General features: G+C 44.0%; 1 protein-coding gene across 1 annotated transcript in view; it reads left to right on the forward strand.

Annotated features, from left to right (window-relative positions):
* The first annotated feature begins 6606 nt into the window (after positions 1 to 6606).
* The window catches only part of Ero1a (endoplasmic reticulum oxidoreductase 1 alpha), a 40252-nt gene continuing 29254 nt past the window's right edge, over positions 6607 to 17604 (forward strand). Inside the window, exon 1 of the mRNA XM_085828609.1 lies at positions 6607 to 6790. Within this exon, the coding sequence (XP_085684735.1) occupies positions 6677 to 6790 (114 nt within the window). The 5' untranslated portion in view covers positions 6607 to 6676. The remainder of the gene's footprint in view (positions 6791 to 17604) is intronic.

The following is a 17604-nucleotide window of genomic DNA, read 5'->3' on the forward strand; positions in this document are numbered from 1 at the left end:
ATTCTCTCAAGACTTTGAAGGTCCTGGTTCATTTTCCTGTGGTTTTAGAGCATTCTATTTCACAACCCTTTGTAAGTTTTTGGGTCTTTCGCTCTAAATGCTAGGCTCTCAACATGTGGGTTATGACCCCACTGAGGCCTGCCTATCAGAGATCCTCCATATCAGAAATTTACATTAAATTTCATAGCAGTAGCAAAGTTACAGGTCTGAAGTGTCTATGACAATAATGTTATGCCTGGGGTCACCACAACACGAGGGGCTGTATGAAAGAGTCACGGCATTAGGGAGGTTGTGAAACACAGCTCTGAAACCTTAGACTCTGAAAGAGATGTTTTCCACTCCCTAAGCTGGGTGTCCAGTGGCCCTGAGTCTAGGCAGTCATCCTTCTAGTTTGGCTTTTCTTGTTAATTAGTTCTAAGGTCATAATCACATTTGGTGATTAGATTTTGTTCTTTAATCGCTTGAGTTTTTTTCCATTTCATTTCTCATTTTTAAAATTACACTTTAATTACACTCTATTTTGTGTGGGGAGTCTGCGTATGTGTGTGGTGCTCCAGTTGGTTTACCTTGTGGGCATTCAACTCAGAGAATTAAGTTTTGTGGGTGGAGCCTCTACCCACTGAGCCAGGTTGCTTGCCCTCCCATTTCATTCACAGACACACTCTCCCCCCCACTCTCTCTCTTTCTTTGTCTTTTTATATCACTTCTTAAAAGATTTTTTTTTTTTTTTTTTTTTTTTTTTTTTGGTTTTTCGAGACAGGGTTTCTCTGTGTAGCCTTGGCTGTCCTGGAACTCACTTTGTAGACCAGGCTGGCCTCAAACTCAGAAATCCGCCTGCCTCTGCCTCCCAAGTGCTGGGATTAAAGGCGTGCGCCACCACGCCCGGCTAAAAGATTTTTTAATGTGTGAAGCCTCCCTCTGCTTTTTCAAAAAGATTTATTTATTTAATGTATATGAGTACTCTATCCGCATGTATACCTTTATGCTAGAAGAGGGCATCAGATCCCATTATAGATGGTTATGAGCCACTATGTGGTTGCTGAGAACTGAACTGAGAACCTCTGAAGAGCAGCCAGTATGCTTAACTACTAAGCCATCAATCCGGGCCCCTTCTTCCATCTATTGAAATGGGGTAATTGTTAGAAATTTGTTAGAAATGAAGCCGGAGTTGACGGGGCTGGATCTTGTGGGGACTTGAATGTCATGTTGAGAGTCTTGAATTTTAAAACAACCGGGGAGTATTGCAGTTTTTAAAGCTGTAGTGATGTGATCAGATTTACATATTTGGAGTTGGGAGTTACAGGCAATTATAAGCCAACAAATGTGGGTACTCAGAACCAAATGTGGATCCTCTGTAAGAGTGGCACGCATGCTCAGATGCTAAGCCATTGCTAGGGCTCCCAAGCTTGAAGACTTTTCTTTCTGTTAGACACTTAGTTTTTTTCTGTTTGTTTCGCTTCGAGGCAGCCTCTCAGTCTACAGCCCAAGCAGGCTCCAGAACGGAAGGATGGACTGGTTGGGTGGGATGGTGTGAGTGGGAAGTGAGTGTGTGTCACTCAAGCCAAACAGTGCAGGTGCTCTGGGGAGGGATTTCACAGCGTCTCCACAAAATCCATTTTGTGCCTGGTTCAGAACTTGTCGGTGTTTCCTGAATCATGCAGAGTCAGCAGTCTCAGAGTTTGTGGCCACTCTTGACTGCACAACCCTGGCTCTGAAGTGCTCTCTGAGTGAATTTGGATCATTCCACCTACTGAATCAACCTAGAGTTGGAGGCCCAGGTTTTCCATCACTTTCCTACATCTGTACCTCTTGTAAATTTTTCTAAGTTTAGTGTTTTTCACCCTCACCCACAATTACTACTTTCCTCTAATGAACTACAGTTGACTGCTTGTCCTGTAAGCTTGACAGCATTTTCTCTAATTTGTTTTTTTTTTAAACAACACATTGCCCTGTGCTACCCTAAGCTGTCATTATCCTTTTAGATCTGTTAATTGGTTAATTTACTTGTACACTCATCAACTTGTCCAGGACTCATCTACTATAACACACTCTTTACTGAGTAAGGGCTAACGAGATAAAAATATCAAGTCAAGGTCTCTACCATGTGATGAATGCAGAGAACATACATACACATGAACAGGTATTGTTCTCTATAGTGTGTATAATTTCGGAAGAACAAGACAAGGAGGAAAAATGTCATGTTTTCAAACTCATTTCACGTGAGCAACGATATGGAACCTGAAAAACATGCCATCCTGGGGAGAACTGTTAACAATCCATCATGTTAAAGATAGAAGTGTTGGAAATGAAGCCGGAGTGCACAGGATCATAAGGGTCCTTGAATGTCATGTTGAGAATCTTGAGCTTAACCTTTTAAACAGCTGGGAGCATTGGAAAACTTAAATGTGATAAGGTTTACATATTTCAGAAACTGGCCTTGGGTGGAGGACGTTTGTTTACTGGTTGGCTTCTGAGGGATATAAACCTACAAGCCGGTTGATTAGTTACGGGAATGAGGAAATAAATTAGCTGAGAAAGAATAAAAGCTATGGCTCAGTTCTTCTCCATGAAGTCTGTCAGGGCACGGTGCATCAAAAGGTTGTGGGATCTGAAAGAAAACCAGAAGGAAGCCCGATGTATCTTTCTGCTTTCCAGATGCCTGGCCATGGATAGTGTGACCAGTTATCTCTCAGAAAAGCAGGTGTATGTGCTCAACAAGTAGTTAAACTGTGAAACTCTAGGGAGAGACTGAGCTAGAAATATACACTTGGGAGTCGCCAGTGTAGAGAAGGCATTTAACATGATGGGACTAAGCAATGTTCTTCAGGAGATACAAACGATAGATGGAATTCCAAGGAACAGTCACATCTTCAAAGTGGACTTGTGGGAAAGATCATGAAGGATATAGTTAAGTAGTATCAGGAAGGAATAGGGAGAGTGGGTGTGGCCGCCTATGCCCACAATCCTGGCACTTGGAAGACTGGACCAGGAAGCCAGTGAATTAGAGTCCAGCCTAGGCTACATGCTAAGACAGACGAAAGAGAGGGAGGTCATAAAGAGACCCTGACGTGTTTTCTACACCTTACACTGATATTAAAGAGAGAGAGGACTCAGCCTTGTCCAATGCAGCGTGTACCTCCTGGAAAACGATCACTGAATTTAGTATGATACACCATTTAAAGAGGTGTAGGAGGGCTGGTAACCTGGAAATCAGATAGACTGTAGGTTGAGGCAGGAATGTGAAATGAAGAAGTGAAGTCAGAGACAATAATACGTAGCTTGCTTACACAGGAGATGTACATAAAGACAGCTTAAGTGGCTGTGTCTTCCCACCTCAGATAGTTCTGATCATGTGGCAAGGAAGGTCTGACAATATGACATTTGTACTCAGTAAAGATTAGATAACGGGGTCTAATCATGTGGCACCAAGCCTTTAAAATTTTGCTTAGTCATTCTGCCGTGACTACATCTTTTCCTTTAAATTCTTTCTTTCTTGTCTGCTTAATGCTGGGAATTGTTTAGGTGCCAAGTTTCCTGTAGACGCCTTCACGTCCCCTTTTGAGAAACTGGTGCAAGGCCCTTCCTGCTTTGCTCATTAAAAAAAAAAAAAAAATAGCTGCTATTTACATAGCAATCAGGATTCTGTCAAGAAATTCTGTGTGCATTAAGTCTGTCATGATGTTGTTCTAGTATTAGAATAACAAACTTGTGATCTAGTTAATCTCCCAACAATTTAATGTTGCTGAACAAAGCTGTAACAGGAGGCTGGGCTTTCAGAATCAAGGACTGAACTTCGTATCCTCTGGGACTCTTGTAATTGTTACTGAATGACATATGAAATATGTCCTAGGAAGGCATATTGAAGAAGAAATCTCACTCAGAAGACTGAGCGAAAGGTCTTTTGGGAACTCTAGGGAAAGCTGACTCTTACCAGTTCACTCAGGTTACAGGCTCTTGCAACAGTGTAGCATCTTAAGCTGTACCAAGCTTGCTTCAGAAAGCTTCTACTTTACTCATTCAGTATTTCTCTTCCTTTGCTTTGTCTCTCAGTTTTGATGATAGAGTGCTTAGTCATAAGAAAAGCTATTCATTCCCAAACGAAAACCTGGGAGTCTAAGGTATGTTCAGGATGGAGGCCATGTGGTTTTAAAAGTTTGCAATGCAGTAGTAGAAATACAAGGAAGAAAATGTTACCAAAGATGTCATACAAATATTGAACAATATTGGAGAGGGCAAGCATCCATTCTGTATACACATTTCAATTAGGTCAGATGTTCACACAATGATATTTATGGAAATGACCAGGTTGGTAACTCTATGTTTAGTTTCTTGTGAAATCTCTGCTATTTCCCATATATGATGTCCATATTTTTTTTCTAAATTCTTATTAACACAAGGTCTTGCTATGTAGCCCCAACTGGATTCAAACTCATGATGATCCCCCTGTCTTAGTCTTTGTTTGTTTGTTTTTCTAGCTGGTTCTCACTGGGTAGTTCTGGCTGTCCTGGAACTCACTGCACTAGACCCAGGCTGTCCTGGAAAACACAGTGATCTGCCTGCCTCTGTTGGAGTTAAACTATACCACTGTGCCCAGCTTTATTAGCCATGTTGTGTTGTTTGCCTAGTGGGTTTGTTGTCGTTTTTTTCAAGATAGGAACTTGTTATATAGTCCTGAACTCTAAATGTAGACCAGGCTGTCCCTAAACGTGTGCTGGGACTAACAACACTATGAACCACCAAGCCTAGCCACTCATTTTTTTTTATCATATTCCAAGGGGTCTGAGGAGGTCTCAGTGTGGCTCAGCACGAGAAGCATACTAAGCATCCATCAGTGGATGAACAAATAAGGTAACTGAGTGTGTGGACCCTGATACAGAGTACTGTAGACTTATAAAGAAGGGCATGCAGTGACCCGGAACACAGCTGTAACTGCAGAACATCGTGCTAAGTGGAATGAAGCAAGAACAGAGAGAGAAGTGCTGTGTGATCTCATTTGTGTGAAATTTTAAAAAGCCAGTCTCGTAGAATCTGTAGAAAAGTGGTAACCAGAGAAGGTTGGAGAGAGGAAAGTTAGTCCAAGGGCACAAAGGTACAGTTAGAGTGGAAAAGTAAGTTTCGTTGACCTATGGTATTACATGGAGGCTGTGGTTTATATACCGTGTACTTGGAAGTTACTAATAGACTGAAGATACTAATAGACTTATTTTAAACATTCTTGTAAGAAAAAGTCAAGCTGGTGAGGTGATGGATATATTAGTGTGATTGAGTCTTCCTACAATGTACATATGGATTAAGAACATCTCATCATACACACAATTATTAGTGAACTAAAAATAAGACTGGAAGGCTGGTTGTGGTAGCACAGGTCTTTAATCTCAGTTCTCAGGAGGCAGAGGTGAATCGATTTCTGCGTGTTCGAGGCTAGCGTGGTCTACACCAGATCAGTCAGGAATACACAGCGAGACCCTTCATCAAAATAAAAACGCACTACCCCAAGCTAAAGGAGACAACGAAGACAAGAAAATTGACGACATTGTCAGTTTTATGGAGCCGATGCACCTGTGTACTTCCAAGGCCAAGCTCGGCATTGCAAAGTGAATTGAATGGAAACTTGCTTGGAATCTGGAACGGTGTGAAAAGAACACCAGCAAAAACACCTGTAAACTGAGACACTGTGATCTGGTTCTAGAGAAGGTAAGTATGAGCTGGAATATAGCTACCGTGAAGACAATATTAGCTTATAAGGCCATATTATCTTACTCTGTGTACAGTGCATGCTATAGATAACAGGCTAAGCAAAGCTTTTACTGCCTGAGAAGTTTCATAAGTTTCCATTTATGAAACGAGAGATTGAGTAGTCTACATTGCTCTAGCTTGTGAAATATGCCTAATTCGCATAAAATACAGCAAAAAAGAGACAATTTTTATGAATAAATCGGGACTACACACTGAGCTAATATCTTCTCTATGCTAGTTTAATAAGAACATGTATTTATTATTATATTTAAACATTTATTTATAAAATAGGGCCTAACTCTATAGGGCTGGAAGTATGTAGCTCAAGCTGTCTTTGACATTGAGCAATCCTCTTGCCACAGTCTCTGGAGTGTTGGATTATAGGTTTAAACCGCGATGCTCAGCCTTTTGGAAACCAATTTCACCTGTTCCCCTTTGTAGGATGTAGGAAGGGAAAAACTAGAAAGCCACTAAATCGTGTGTACGGCCGTGCTCCCCGAGATGAACTCCGACATCCTTTTAAAAGGCTTAGGCAGCCAGAGCACGGCGGACACGTAACCCAGGCTCGGGATTTCCTAGAGTTGAGAAAGGATGGGCTGGCGTGAGCTCTGGGGCGGGGCGGGCAGGACAGCTCAGGCCCGGGGCAGTGTGGCTCGGGGGATACCCCGACCCCGGAAAGACCGCGTCTTTGCGCCGGACGAGCTGCAGGTCAGGTGTACCGGAGGCGGGTGCGTGAGCGGGGCGCGCAGGAAGGCGGCCGCCGGAGGCTCGCGTGGACAGAGGCGCGCGCCGCTGCACGTCCGCAGGGGAGGCGGGAGCGCGGAGGGCGGAGGGCGGAGCGCGGGGCGGGGCGGGCGCAGGCTACTTCAGCGGGCGCGCGGCCTGCGCCGGGGAGCCGAGCACGGTGGCGCGGGCAGAGGGCGGTGGGCGGCGAGCGGCGATGGGCCGCGCCTGGGGCTTGCTCGTTGGACTCCTGGGCGTCGTGTGGCTGCTGCGCTTGGGCCACGGCGAGGAGCGGCGGCCTGAGACAGCGGCACAGCGCTGCTTCTGCCAGGTGAGGCGCGCGGGCGGCCCAGGGGCTGCGCATCTCCGGGCGCCCGCGATTCTGATGCGCGGCCCGCACCACGTTCCCGATCGCCCCGGGCCCGGGCACCCTTCGATGGGCGTGGGCGCCTGGCCAGCTTGTCACACTGCTTCCTTGCATCCTGCCTTGGCTGCTCCGTGTCGACAGTACCTGGGGTTCTGAGTGGACCCGGCACCTGGGCACCTCGTGCGCGCGCTGCCGGGGGCGTCCCCAGCCTTTCTGTTCCCGATATGGACTCTTGGGGAGACTAGTTCTTTAGGTCTTGCTGTCGTTGTCAAGAGGTTGAATGACCTTGAGGGGCTCTTGGGTGGCCTGATCCAACTGCCTGGTGTCTTTGCGGCTGTTGTCCTGTGACTTCTCGGCCTGTGTATGGTGCACCTTTTTCCTGAAGCTTATTCTCGTATCCTGACACTCCCTTTGCGGTCCGAGGCAGGCCTTAGCTCTTCTGTACTCGAGTTTGATTATGAGCTGTGATTATTTACTTCTGTAGGAGATGTGGGTTCCGTGAGCAAAACATTCAAAGAATTTTGTTTTCTTAGTGTAGCCTGTAAATTTTGTATGAGGCCGTTTAGGCTAGGCGCATTGAAATAACTGTGAATTTCATTTTGCTGTCTTAAGAAAATGCTAACAGGGGCTGGAGAGATGGCTCAGCGGTTAAGAGCACTGACTGCTCTTCCAAAGGTCCTGAGTTCAAATCCCAGAAACCACATGGTGGCTCACAACCATCCATAACGAAATCTGATGGTGTTTCTGAAGACAGCTGCAGTGTATTTACATATAACAATAAATAAATCTTTAAAAAAAAAAAAGAAAATGCTAACAGCTTGGAAATACCCAGAAGTATCTGGATTCAGTCGATGTGCTAGTCTCTTAGTGCTTTCTTGTAAAACCTGGAAGAACTCTCGAATATTAGCGGTTCCCCAGACTTTCTTCTGTTTAAAAGTGTCTGTTTAAAAGTGTATTAGATCATTTTATTACTGAGATACTTAATATGTAAATTGTATTGTTAAACAGACGTTCACGACCACACCTGGCGCTGGCCAGCACCCTTTCCCCCTCGACTTGTTCATTACTGTTCTTTCCGATGTTTAAAATACAGGTTTGTTTTGTGGGTATGTATATTGTACCTGTGAATGTACGCATTGTAGGGGGTGCTTTTAGTCCACAGCTTGCAGGAATTCTCTCCTCAACCACCACATGGGATACCGGGATCCACCTGGGGTCCTCAGGCAAATGACCAAGCATTGGCTTTCCTTACTCTTCTTATAGCCACCTTTTTGGTGGACTTATTTCTGAAATTACAACTATAAAAAAATCGAGGGATAGACAGCCAGGTCATTCGTGGGTCTTATTATTTGTGATCAGAAATACGTGTATGCAGCATATGATACTGTAAGATAAGCACTCGAGTGTCAGGAAGAAGAGGTATTATCTGTTTCATCGCTTTAAATTTTTGGATTTTATTGTTGAGTAATTTTGGAGCAGAAGTGAGTTGTTAGAAGTCCAGAAAAAGGCCATTTTTCTATTGGTTGCAAATTTTAGGTAAACAGTTTCAACATGTAAACACTTGAGATAGGAAGCTTTTAACTAGAGTGTTGAGAAAAATACTAGGAGTTACACTTTCAAGTATGTTCTCTGGGTAATGGTAGTCAAATACTATTTGACTCTTCAACTTTGTTATACATCCAATCTTTTTGGATATTTACTTAAAATTGAGGAACTTTTAATTATTTTTGCATTTTCCCTTGGTTAGTAATTAAGTTTTTTTGTTTGTTTGTTTTTTTTAGCTGTTGTCAAAATATCTTCAGATCAATCGATCCGTCTACCTGTCAATCTGTCTGTCTATCTGTCTATCTTTAGCCACTTTTAACATAGCCCTGGCTGTTCTGGAAATCACTGTGTAGACTAGGCTGTCCTTGCACTGACAGAGGTTTCACTGCCTCTGCCTCCTAAGTACTGTGATTAGAAGCAAGGGTCACCAGCCCAGCTCTTATTTGTTTTTTGGACTTATTTATTTTTATTTAATGTGTATTTGCCTGCATGTCTGCACCCCACATCCGTGAAGTGTCTGAGTAGGCCAGAAGAGGTTGTTGGATCTCATGAAACTATAGCGTGGGCCACCATGTGGGTGCTGGGAATCGAGCTCAGGTCCTGTGGAAGAGCAGTGCTTGCTCTTAATCACTGAGCTCTCTTCAGTCCGAAATAGCCTCAGAGTTTCGAAACAGGGATTCTCACTCTGTAGGTCAAGGTGGCCTCCAACTTTTTTTTTTTTTTTTTTTTTTTTGGTGGCCTCCAACTTACAGAGCTCCTCCTCTGCCTCCAGAGAGCTTGGTTTAAAGGTGTGCCCCACAATCATCTAAGCCACTTTTTCTTTAAAGGAAGTTTCTGGTTTTCCTCTTCAGAGTCAACTTTGAGTAATAGCAAGATAGCCTGGAGCAGTGGTGCTTGTGTGTGACATCTGCGGACAGCTTGAGCAGGGTCTTCTGGTCAGCCTGGGTTACATAGTGAGATTCTTGTTTCCAAAGTATAGCCTAGCTAATGACAGACAGTCAAAATAGTCAGTTTGTTGTTGTTGTTGTTGTTGTTTTTTGTTTTTTCTCCTTCCTGCTGTGGGCCTTTCTTACCATGTTTGCCTTGGGTTACCTCATCACCACCTACCTCCTGTTGTCGCATGGGTATCTGCTTTGTAATGGGGTTCAGTTCATAGATGCTGAGTCAGAGCAGTCGGTGGTTGTTTGGCCTTAGAAAGTCATTGCAACAAGTCCCTAGTGCTTGTTGAGACCACATGTTGAGATCAAAACTGAGTTAAAAAATGGTTTTCAAACCTAGTATTTGATTGGTGCTCAGCAGATGTTAGGAATATTTCAGTGTAAGATGTTAGAAAAATTTAGCCAGCTGCTTGTTGGCATAGCTTGCTGGGATTGGGCTTTTTGATGGGGGATGGCTGTAATGAATCTTTGGGCTCCCTGAGGTACTACATAGATTGTGCTGGTTTCAAGTCCTTTTAACATGATTTTTCACTGTAATAAATCATTTAAAAAACTTTAGCTTTATTTTATGTCTATGAGTGTTTTGCCTACTTGTATGTATGTGTACCATGTGAGTGCCAGGAGTCACTAGAAGTCGGAATCAGGTGTTGAAGCCTCTGGAACTGGAGTTAGATAGTTGTGAGCTATGTGGAGGCTGCAAGAACAACCACGGAGGCATATTCCAACCCTTATATATAAACTCTTTTCATAATAGTGTTTTATTGTTTACTGTTCATTACTCGAAATGGTTAATTGTTTGGGACCTGTAAATCTTTCTTACAACCACTTGCTTTTTATTATCCTATTAAAACATTAACTAATAATATTATTAACTTATATAGAAAGTTGGCTCTTATCCCCATTTGAATAAACAATCTCCCACACAGGAAGTACTCCTCCTGTGAACCAAAATGTTATTTGTTATCACCGATACAGACTTAGATGAGAAGAAGTCCTTCCAGTTTGTTATTTTTATTTTCTGACAGTTATGTTGAATTAGGCATCATTTGAGAAAGTGAATGTAGTAAAACTTTAGGCACAAGTAGTGAAATATATTTTAAAGATAAAAATCTTAGAAGAAATACTGAAAATTGTTTTGGAGGACATATGAATATATTTTGCACTTAATTAATTTAAAATGAGTATATATTCCTTTTTCACTAAAACTGTTCTATTGTTTTCAAGTCTAGTAAGCAGTACCAGTGTTCAGCCACCTGAGTGTGGGAGGCCTGCCTCAGGCTGCTGCTGGTGGTGGTGGGGCACTGTAGATACCTGAGTGTGGTAGGTTTGCCTTGAGCTGCTATAGGAAGGACACTCATGCCAGCTCTACCAACACATGAGTTTTTGCTTGGAGTACATTGTAGACATACTCTCCAAACATGTTCTTCAGTAGATTTAGCCTTCTAAGTGTCCTGTTAAATCAGTTTCAAAAATAGCTTTACTTGTTAGGCTGAGTTGCTGGGCTGTGGGAGAGATGATTGGTTTGTTGGTTCTGGGTGTATTAAATCCTAGTCAGAGGGATCTTTGAAACAGGTTATACTGGTGAGGTAGCCATTTGACTCTTAAGTGCCTGTTGCATCCCTGGCTTTTCTGAATAGAGCGTATGGAAGAAATACTTGTGAGTCACTTCACAATGCTGTGTGTTTTTTCTTCCTGCCTCCCTTTCTCTCTTAAAACAATTAAAAGGATGTACTTATTTTATGTATGTGAGTATTTCACCTACAACTGTCTGTGAACCATATGCATGCCTGTGGAGGTCAGATGAGGACACCGGATTCCCTGGAACTGGAGTTACAGTTGTGAGCTACCATGTTAGCTCAGGGAATTGAACCCTGGAACTCCACAATAACACCAAGAGCTTTTGACTGCTGAGTAATCCCTCTAGCCCCACATTGGGAACTTGAGTAAAACTAAGACTTTAGGCAGAGATAGTTGACGGTATGGTATGGGGGGCAGTGGACCATGAGAGGTAGCCTGGTCCTCAGTTGAACTAAAGGCTTTGAAGCCCTGGAGATCCTGAATGGACAATGGTAGGAGCTTGTCTTGCTCCTGGGCACCAGGGCCCTGTCACTAGCTGCAGCCCCACTTAGATTTGTGGCCATCAGTCACGTAAGTGCAATCAGATCAAGAAATAGGAAGAGAGATCTGACCTGTAGTCACATAGTCTCAAGACAGAGATCTCCATGCTAAAGAGGTACTCAGAGGTCTGGAGGGCTTGGCCAATAAGCTTTCCATCCTAGACACTCCTCCCTGCACAAGGTATTTACTCTCAGGCCCACCCTGAGAAGTGGGGTATGGTTTTATGCATCCACTTCCCACCATGGCAATAAATGATTGAGAACCATGACTTTTCATCAGACTACACCATGGAGAACCCTAGAGAAAGCCTTAGCCTACAGAGTCACTGTCTAATCTGTAGAAGGCCTCTCTGCACTCCCAGCCACAACCACCACAATATTGCCACCATCAAGCCAAAGACTCTCTCCATGGGACTAGCTCGTTTTCTCTCCCTGGCCCTGGGCTAGACACAGCCTTCAGGCCCCCAACTCCATTCTCAGCTCTTCCATGGCTTCTAGCAGCGCCTGGGTGTCCAAGAGACTGAGAACCAGATGACCTTGGCCTTGTCATCTGATGACAACTAGATGACAGGCCCCGGGACCCCCAAGCCAGCTCTGGCTTTTCCACCCCAAGTGAGCTGCGTGCTCCTCGCTACTTTGCCTCCCCAAGTAGCCATGCCCTGTGGCAGAGCAGATGCAGGACCTATAATCGTATGCTTTACAATCTGGTATAGATTTTTTTGTTTGTTGTATCCTTTGATTTACAATGCCCTAGTTTTTCTTCTTCCCATCGTAGTCAGTCGGTCTGTCTGTCTCTCACTCTTGCTCTCCTTTCCTCGCTTTTGCTCTCATGCGTGTACGCTTGTTCCCCTCCCCCCAGCTCCTTTCCTTCTTTCTCCTCCTTTCATGTATTCAATATGTGAGGCCAGACAAATCTTTCTTTGGCTTAATTCACTTAGCATGTCCGTCGGGGTGGACTGAGGTCAAATAGTAGAATCTTACTGTGTGTATGTGGCATTTTCTATCATTTGTTTATCTTGGTTGGGGATTTAGAGGTTTAATGCACAGCAACATGAGAAGTATGGCTAGTAGTGTACTCAGCAGTTTTGCTAGATGAGTATGCTATAGCTGTTCTTCTCATGGGGTAGACGGGTAATTGTGTGAGGGTGTGTATGTTAAACTGGTCCTGTTATGGTAATCATTTTACTATATGTAACATGTCACACCATGATGTGTATTTTAAAGAATTATTTATATATTTTATGGATACAAGTACACTGTAGCTATCTTCAGATACACCAGAAGAGGGCATAAGATCCCATTACAGATGGTTGTGAGCCACCGTGTGGTTGCTGGAAATTGAACTCAGGACTTCTGGAAGAACAGTCAGTGCTCTTAACTGCTGAGCCATCTCTCCAGCCCCATGATGTATATTTTAAAATATAGAGTAATATTTATTTTAAAAAACTATGTTCTTTGAAGAATTGTGTATGTGTGTGTCTGTGTGCATGCTGTGGAGCCCTTGAGCACTAGAGGAGGGCATTGAATTCCTTGTGAGTGGGAGTTAGAGTTGTTTGTGAGCTACTTCACAAACCAGTGGGTACTGGGATTGGAACTCTGGTCCTCATGATAGAGGAGCTGTGCCCTTAATGACTGGGCCATCTTTCTAGCCCCTCTGGTCACAAAACACAGTAAAAATTAAATACCCTAGTTCTTTGACAAAGCACATTTTGAGTATATACATTTATTTACTGAGAAACAGCAGGGTGGTATATTCTAGAAGATGTTTTTATACACAAATACCCTGGGATGTTAAAATCAAGCTAAATTATCATGACACCATCGCCCAGCTAGCTGCACATGTGGTGAGAATACTGAAGCTCTGTTCTCTTAACAAATATGCACTATTACTAGCTATGGTCGCCATGATGTTCATTCAGAGCCCGGAAGCTATTTATCCTGTATTTCTCCACGTCTTCCACTTCTACCCTTAGTGTCCTTGATCTTCCTTAGATCTCACAAGTGAGGAAGGTCGTGAAGTAACCTTTATATCTAGCCTATTTTGCTTCCAGATTCATCCAGGATGCCACAAAGGACAGAATAATAGTTCATTGTGTGGTGTGTGTGTCACATTATCCACTCTTGCCTTGACAAATACCTAGATGCTTTTGTACCTCGGATATTGTGTGATGCAGGGAGCACAGGTGTGCAGGTCTCTTGGAGCCAGTGGCTTTGTTTCTTTTGGATGTGTCCCCAGAGTGGGATTGCTAGATCCAGCTATGTTTCTAGTTCCTTGAGGAGCATCCACACTGGTTTCCATCATGTCATAAGTGTTCCTGTTTCAGTGTGTGCTCACCAAACCTGCTTCCACCTTGGTTGCATGTCTTAAGGTTTTATTTGTTTGATGCTATTATAAATGGAATTGTTTTCTTGTTTTTTTTTTCCCCCGATAGTCTCATTTATTAGTTTCTAGAACACAACTGATTTGACTTTTGTATCCTATGACTTTATTAAAATAATTTGAGTGTTTTTTTTTTTCTTTTGGTGGAGTTCTCAAGTTTTTGCATGTACTGCCTAAGATCTGAAAATTCTGATTTTAGTTTTTTATTTTTAGTTTGAATTCCTTTTCTTTTTTTCCTTCTGTCTTCCTTTTCCTTTTTTTTTTTTTTTTTGGTTTTTCTCTGTGTAGCCCTGGCTGTCCTGGAACTCACTCTGTAGACCAGGCTGGCCTTGAACTCAGAAATCCGCCTGCCTCTGCCTCCCAAGTGCTGGGATTAAAGGCGTGCGCCATCACCGCCCAACTGTCTCCCCTTTCCTTAATTGATGCTTGGACAAGCACTTTTCATAAGAAACACATACAAGAAATACAGCTGTACAGTACTTTGAATGAGAACAAGATTGATCTACAATAAAAGTAGGCTTTCTTGGTATTGTACACAAGACTGTGAGGAGGGTGTTTTTGGTTGGTTGTTAGTTTGTTTTGTCATTCATTGTGAATTAAAAAATACCTCTTGCCAAATAAGATCCTACACAGAGTGGTCAGCCTTCAAACTGTTTACATATCAAATCACAAAGATGGACGCAACAGATTATATTTATGTATATCTGTGATTACAGATTTCTTTTCTTGCCTATTGTATTTGACTACATCAACTGTAGTCAGGGGAGAATGTGCCTGAGCCTCCCTACCCCCACCCCACACTAGTTTTTCCATAATCTGGGCCCTCGTTCCAGTGGGAAGACTGGAATAATCCAGTGTTTGGGAAGACTGGAATAATCTAGCGTTAGAAACTTTGACTGCAAACTAGGCCTGCATTTCTTCCCCATTGGGGAAATGTGGGCTGCTTTGGAGAGTAATAGAGCCAGGTTAACAGTGATGCTTAGCAGTCAAGCACTTCCAAATCTGCAGGTTGGAAATTATTCTTCTATGGACAGCACAGTGACAGAGGTGGGCCTTAGACCTGCTCGGCCTGACTGCAGAGCACAGTGGCTGTGGTGGGCTGTCCTGTGGGAGCTGGCAGTGGGCACCTCCAGAGGCTCTGTACCTCTCACTGGCTAGGCCTTCAACCGGGCTAGGCTTCTGTCATCCTACTGTCTCTCCGCGTGGGCCTTTTTACCTTTAGTGTTGGTTTTCCTACCCAGAGCTTAGATTTCCGCGGCAGGCAGGGCTGTGCTTTGGGATGGCACCGTGGGTGCCGCCGCAGTGGAAGCAGGTCCCAAGCAGAGCACCAGGCCGGTGGTTGTTTCATCTAACACCTGTCGCCTGTCCCCGGACTTTTCTTCTGTTTCTAAGAGTCTGTGGGTTGTATTAGTGGTGTTCTGCCGAAGCCCTTGCTTGTGACTGCTTTGGCAACATGCCTGTTCTCCAGATTCTAGAACTGAGCTGACATCACACCTGCCGCACTTCTTCCAAGGATGGGCTTCTGCCTCACCTCTTGGCCAGCATACCTGAACTGTCTGTCAGTTGGCTTGGATCTCCAACTGTCTTTGTATCTTCACTGAGCGCTCTGTTGAAACTCTGTTTTTATTTTGTTTCCTTGGCCACCCTGTTGCCCGAGGTTGTAGTGGCGAATGTGGCCTATTCCACATGAAGGGTAAAGGGAAGAAGGCTTAAAAGTCTCTCATTTTACTGCCTCTTGTCCCTCTGCAGTCTCCTGGCTGTGTGCCGCCTCAGCTCTGGGGGACCTTGTGTTCCTTCTCGGCTCTGGGCTTCCTCTGCTGCAGGTTAGGATGCCACGTGGACAGTCAGAAAGCGGCGCGAAGGGTCATCCACACTGCGTTTGTTCCTTGCCTTGTGGATGTGCTGCTATACCTGCTCTTGAGCGTGGGGCAGGAGGAGCAGCAGGCAGCGCTCAGCCACTCACCTGCCCACCCTATCACTGAGACCCACTGTGTCTTCCAGAAGCACGGTGCCACAGGCTGGGATCGCAACAGTGAACAAACCTGATTTTGTCCCAGTGATTTGATACTCTAGCTCAAAGCATTCTCAACCTTCCTGATGCCGTGACCCTTTCATACAGTTCCTCATGCTGGGGTCACTCCCAGCCGTAAAGTTCCTGCATTACTGCTTCATAACTGTAGTTTTGCTACTATAAATTGTAATGTGAATATCTGACATGCAGGATTATCTGATATATGGCCCCCAAAGGGATCTGGACCCTCAGGTTCAGAAATGCTGCTCTGGTTGATGCACTAGATAACAGCCAGGATAGTGAGGTAATTCTAATACAGCAGTACTATGTGGAATGTTCTGGAAGCTCCCAGGAGAGGCGGTTGACCCCACAGTGATAGAAGAACGCCTAAGTGTGTCTGAAAGTGACCGTGCTTAGTGACATCCTGCAGGTTGATTTCCACGTTGTCACTGACCCCGTGGGACGGTTGGCTTCAGCACAGGTGGGCTCAATCTGGGTTACCTTTTCTAACTCGCCTGCTCCGTGTGCTGTCTCCTCTTGCCCTTCCTGCTCTTTCTGTTATTCTTTTGTAACAGTTCAAATCAAAGGCTAGAAGTAGTAGGTGATTTCTATCCTTCCAAACTCAAAAGGAGTGAAAATAGAAATGATAGGATATATGGATCAGATTGCTAGAAAATAGAACCAGAAAAATCAGTAAACTACTGAGCCATCTCCCACCCCCATTACTGGTTTTCAATGTTCTTAAATGAAGCTAGTATGGGATTTCACATAGTCCAAGGGTAAATATTAATTCAGTGTTTTAATAAAGTTTTACTTGCTTGCTTTCTTATTTATTTATCCATATTTATTTATTTATGTTCTTTTGAGACAGGGTTTCTTTTTTTTTTTTTTTTTTTTTTTGGTTTTTCGAGACAGGGTTTCTCTGTGTAGCCCTGGCTGTCCTGGCACTCACTTTGTAGACCAGGCTGGCCTCGAACTCAGAAATCCGCCTGCCTCTGCCTCCCGAGTGCTGGGATTAAAGGCGTGCGCCACCACGCCCGGCTTGAGACAGGGTTTCTTTGTGTAGCCCTTGCTGAAGTGGAACTTACTCTGTAAACCAGGCTGGTCTTGAACTTAGAGATCTGCCTTCCTCTGCCATCCCAAATACAGGAATTAAAGGCACGTGACACCACTGTCTGGCCACTTTCTTATTTTTTTTAAATGATCTTTTTTAAAAAAAATATTTATTTTTTATTTTTCAAAAATTGTTTATTTTATGTATATGAGTACACTGTAGCTGTCCTCAGATGCACCAGAAGAGGGCATCAGATCCTGTTACAGGTGGTTGTGAGCCATCATGTGGTTCCTAGGAATTGAACTCAGACTTCTGAAAGGGCAGTCAGTGCTCTTAACCTCTCCAGTCCCACTTTCTTATTTTTAAAAAATGTTATTAGTTATGTGTTTGTGCAGATATCTGTGTGGGGTATGTGCATGGGTGTCATGCCTGGGTAGGCCGGAAGGAAGCATCGGATCTATCACAGCTGGAGTTACAGGTGGTTTGAGCTACCTGACAGGGGTGTTGGGAACCAAGCTTGGGTCACAGCTGGAGTTACAGGTGGTCCGAGCCACCTGACAGGGGTGTTGGGAACCAAGCTTGGGACACAGCTGGAGTTACAGGTGGTCCGAACCACCTGACAGGGGTGTTGGGAACCAAGCTTGGGTCACAGCTGGAGTTACAGGTGGTCCGAGCCACCTGACAGGGGTGTTGGGAACCAAGCTTGGGACACAGCTGGAGTTACAGGTGGTCC

This window comes from Mus caroli, unplaced genomic scaffold (genome assembly GCF_978045245.1).
Source record: "Mus caroli unplaced genomic scaffold, Mus_caroli_1 scaffold_12, whole genome shotgun sequence".
Taxonomy (NCBI): Eukaryota; Metazoa; Chordata; class Mammalia; order Rodentia; family Muridae; genus Mus; species Mus caroli.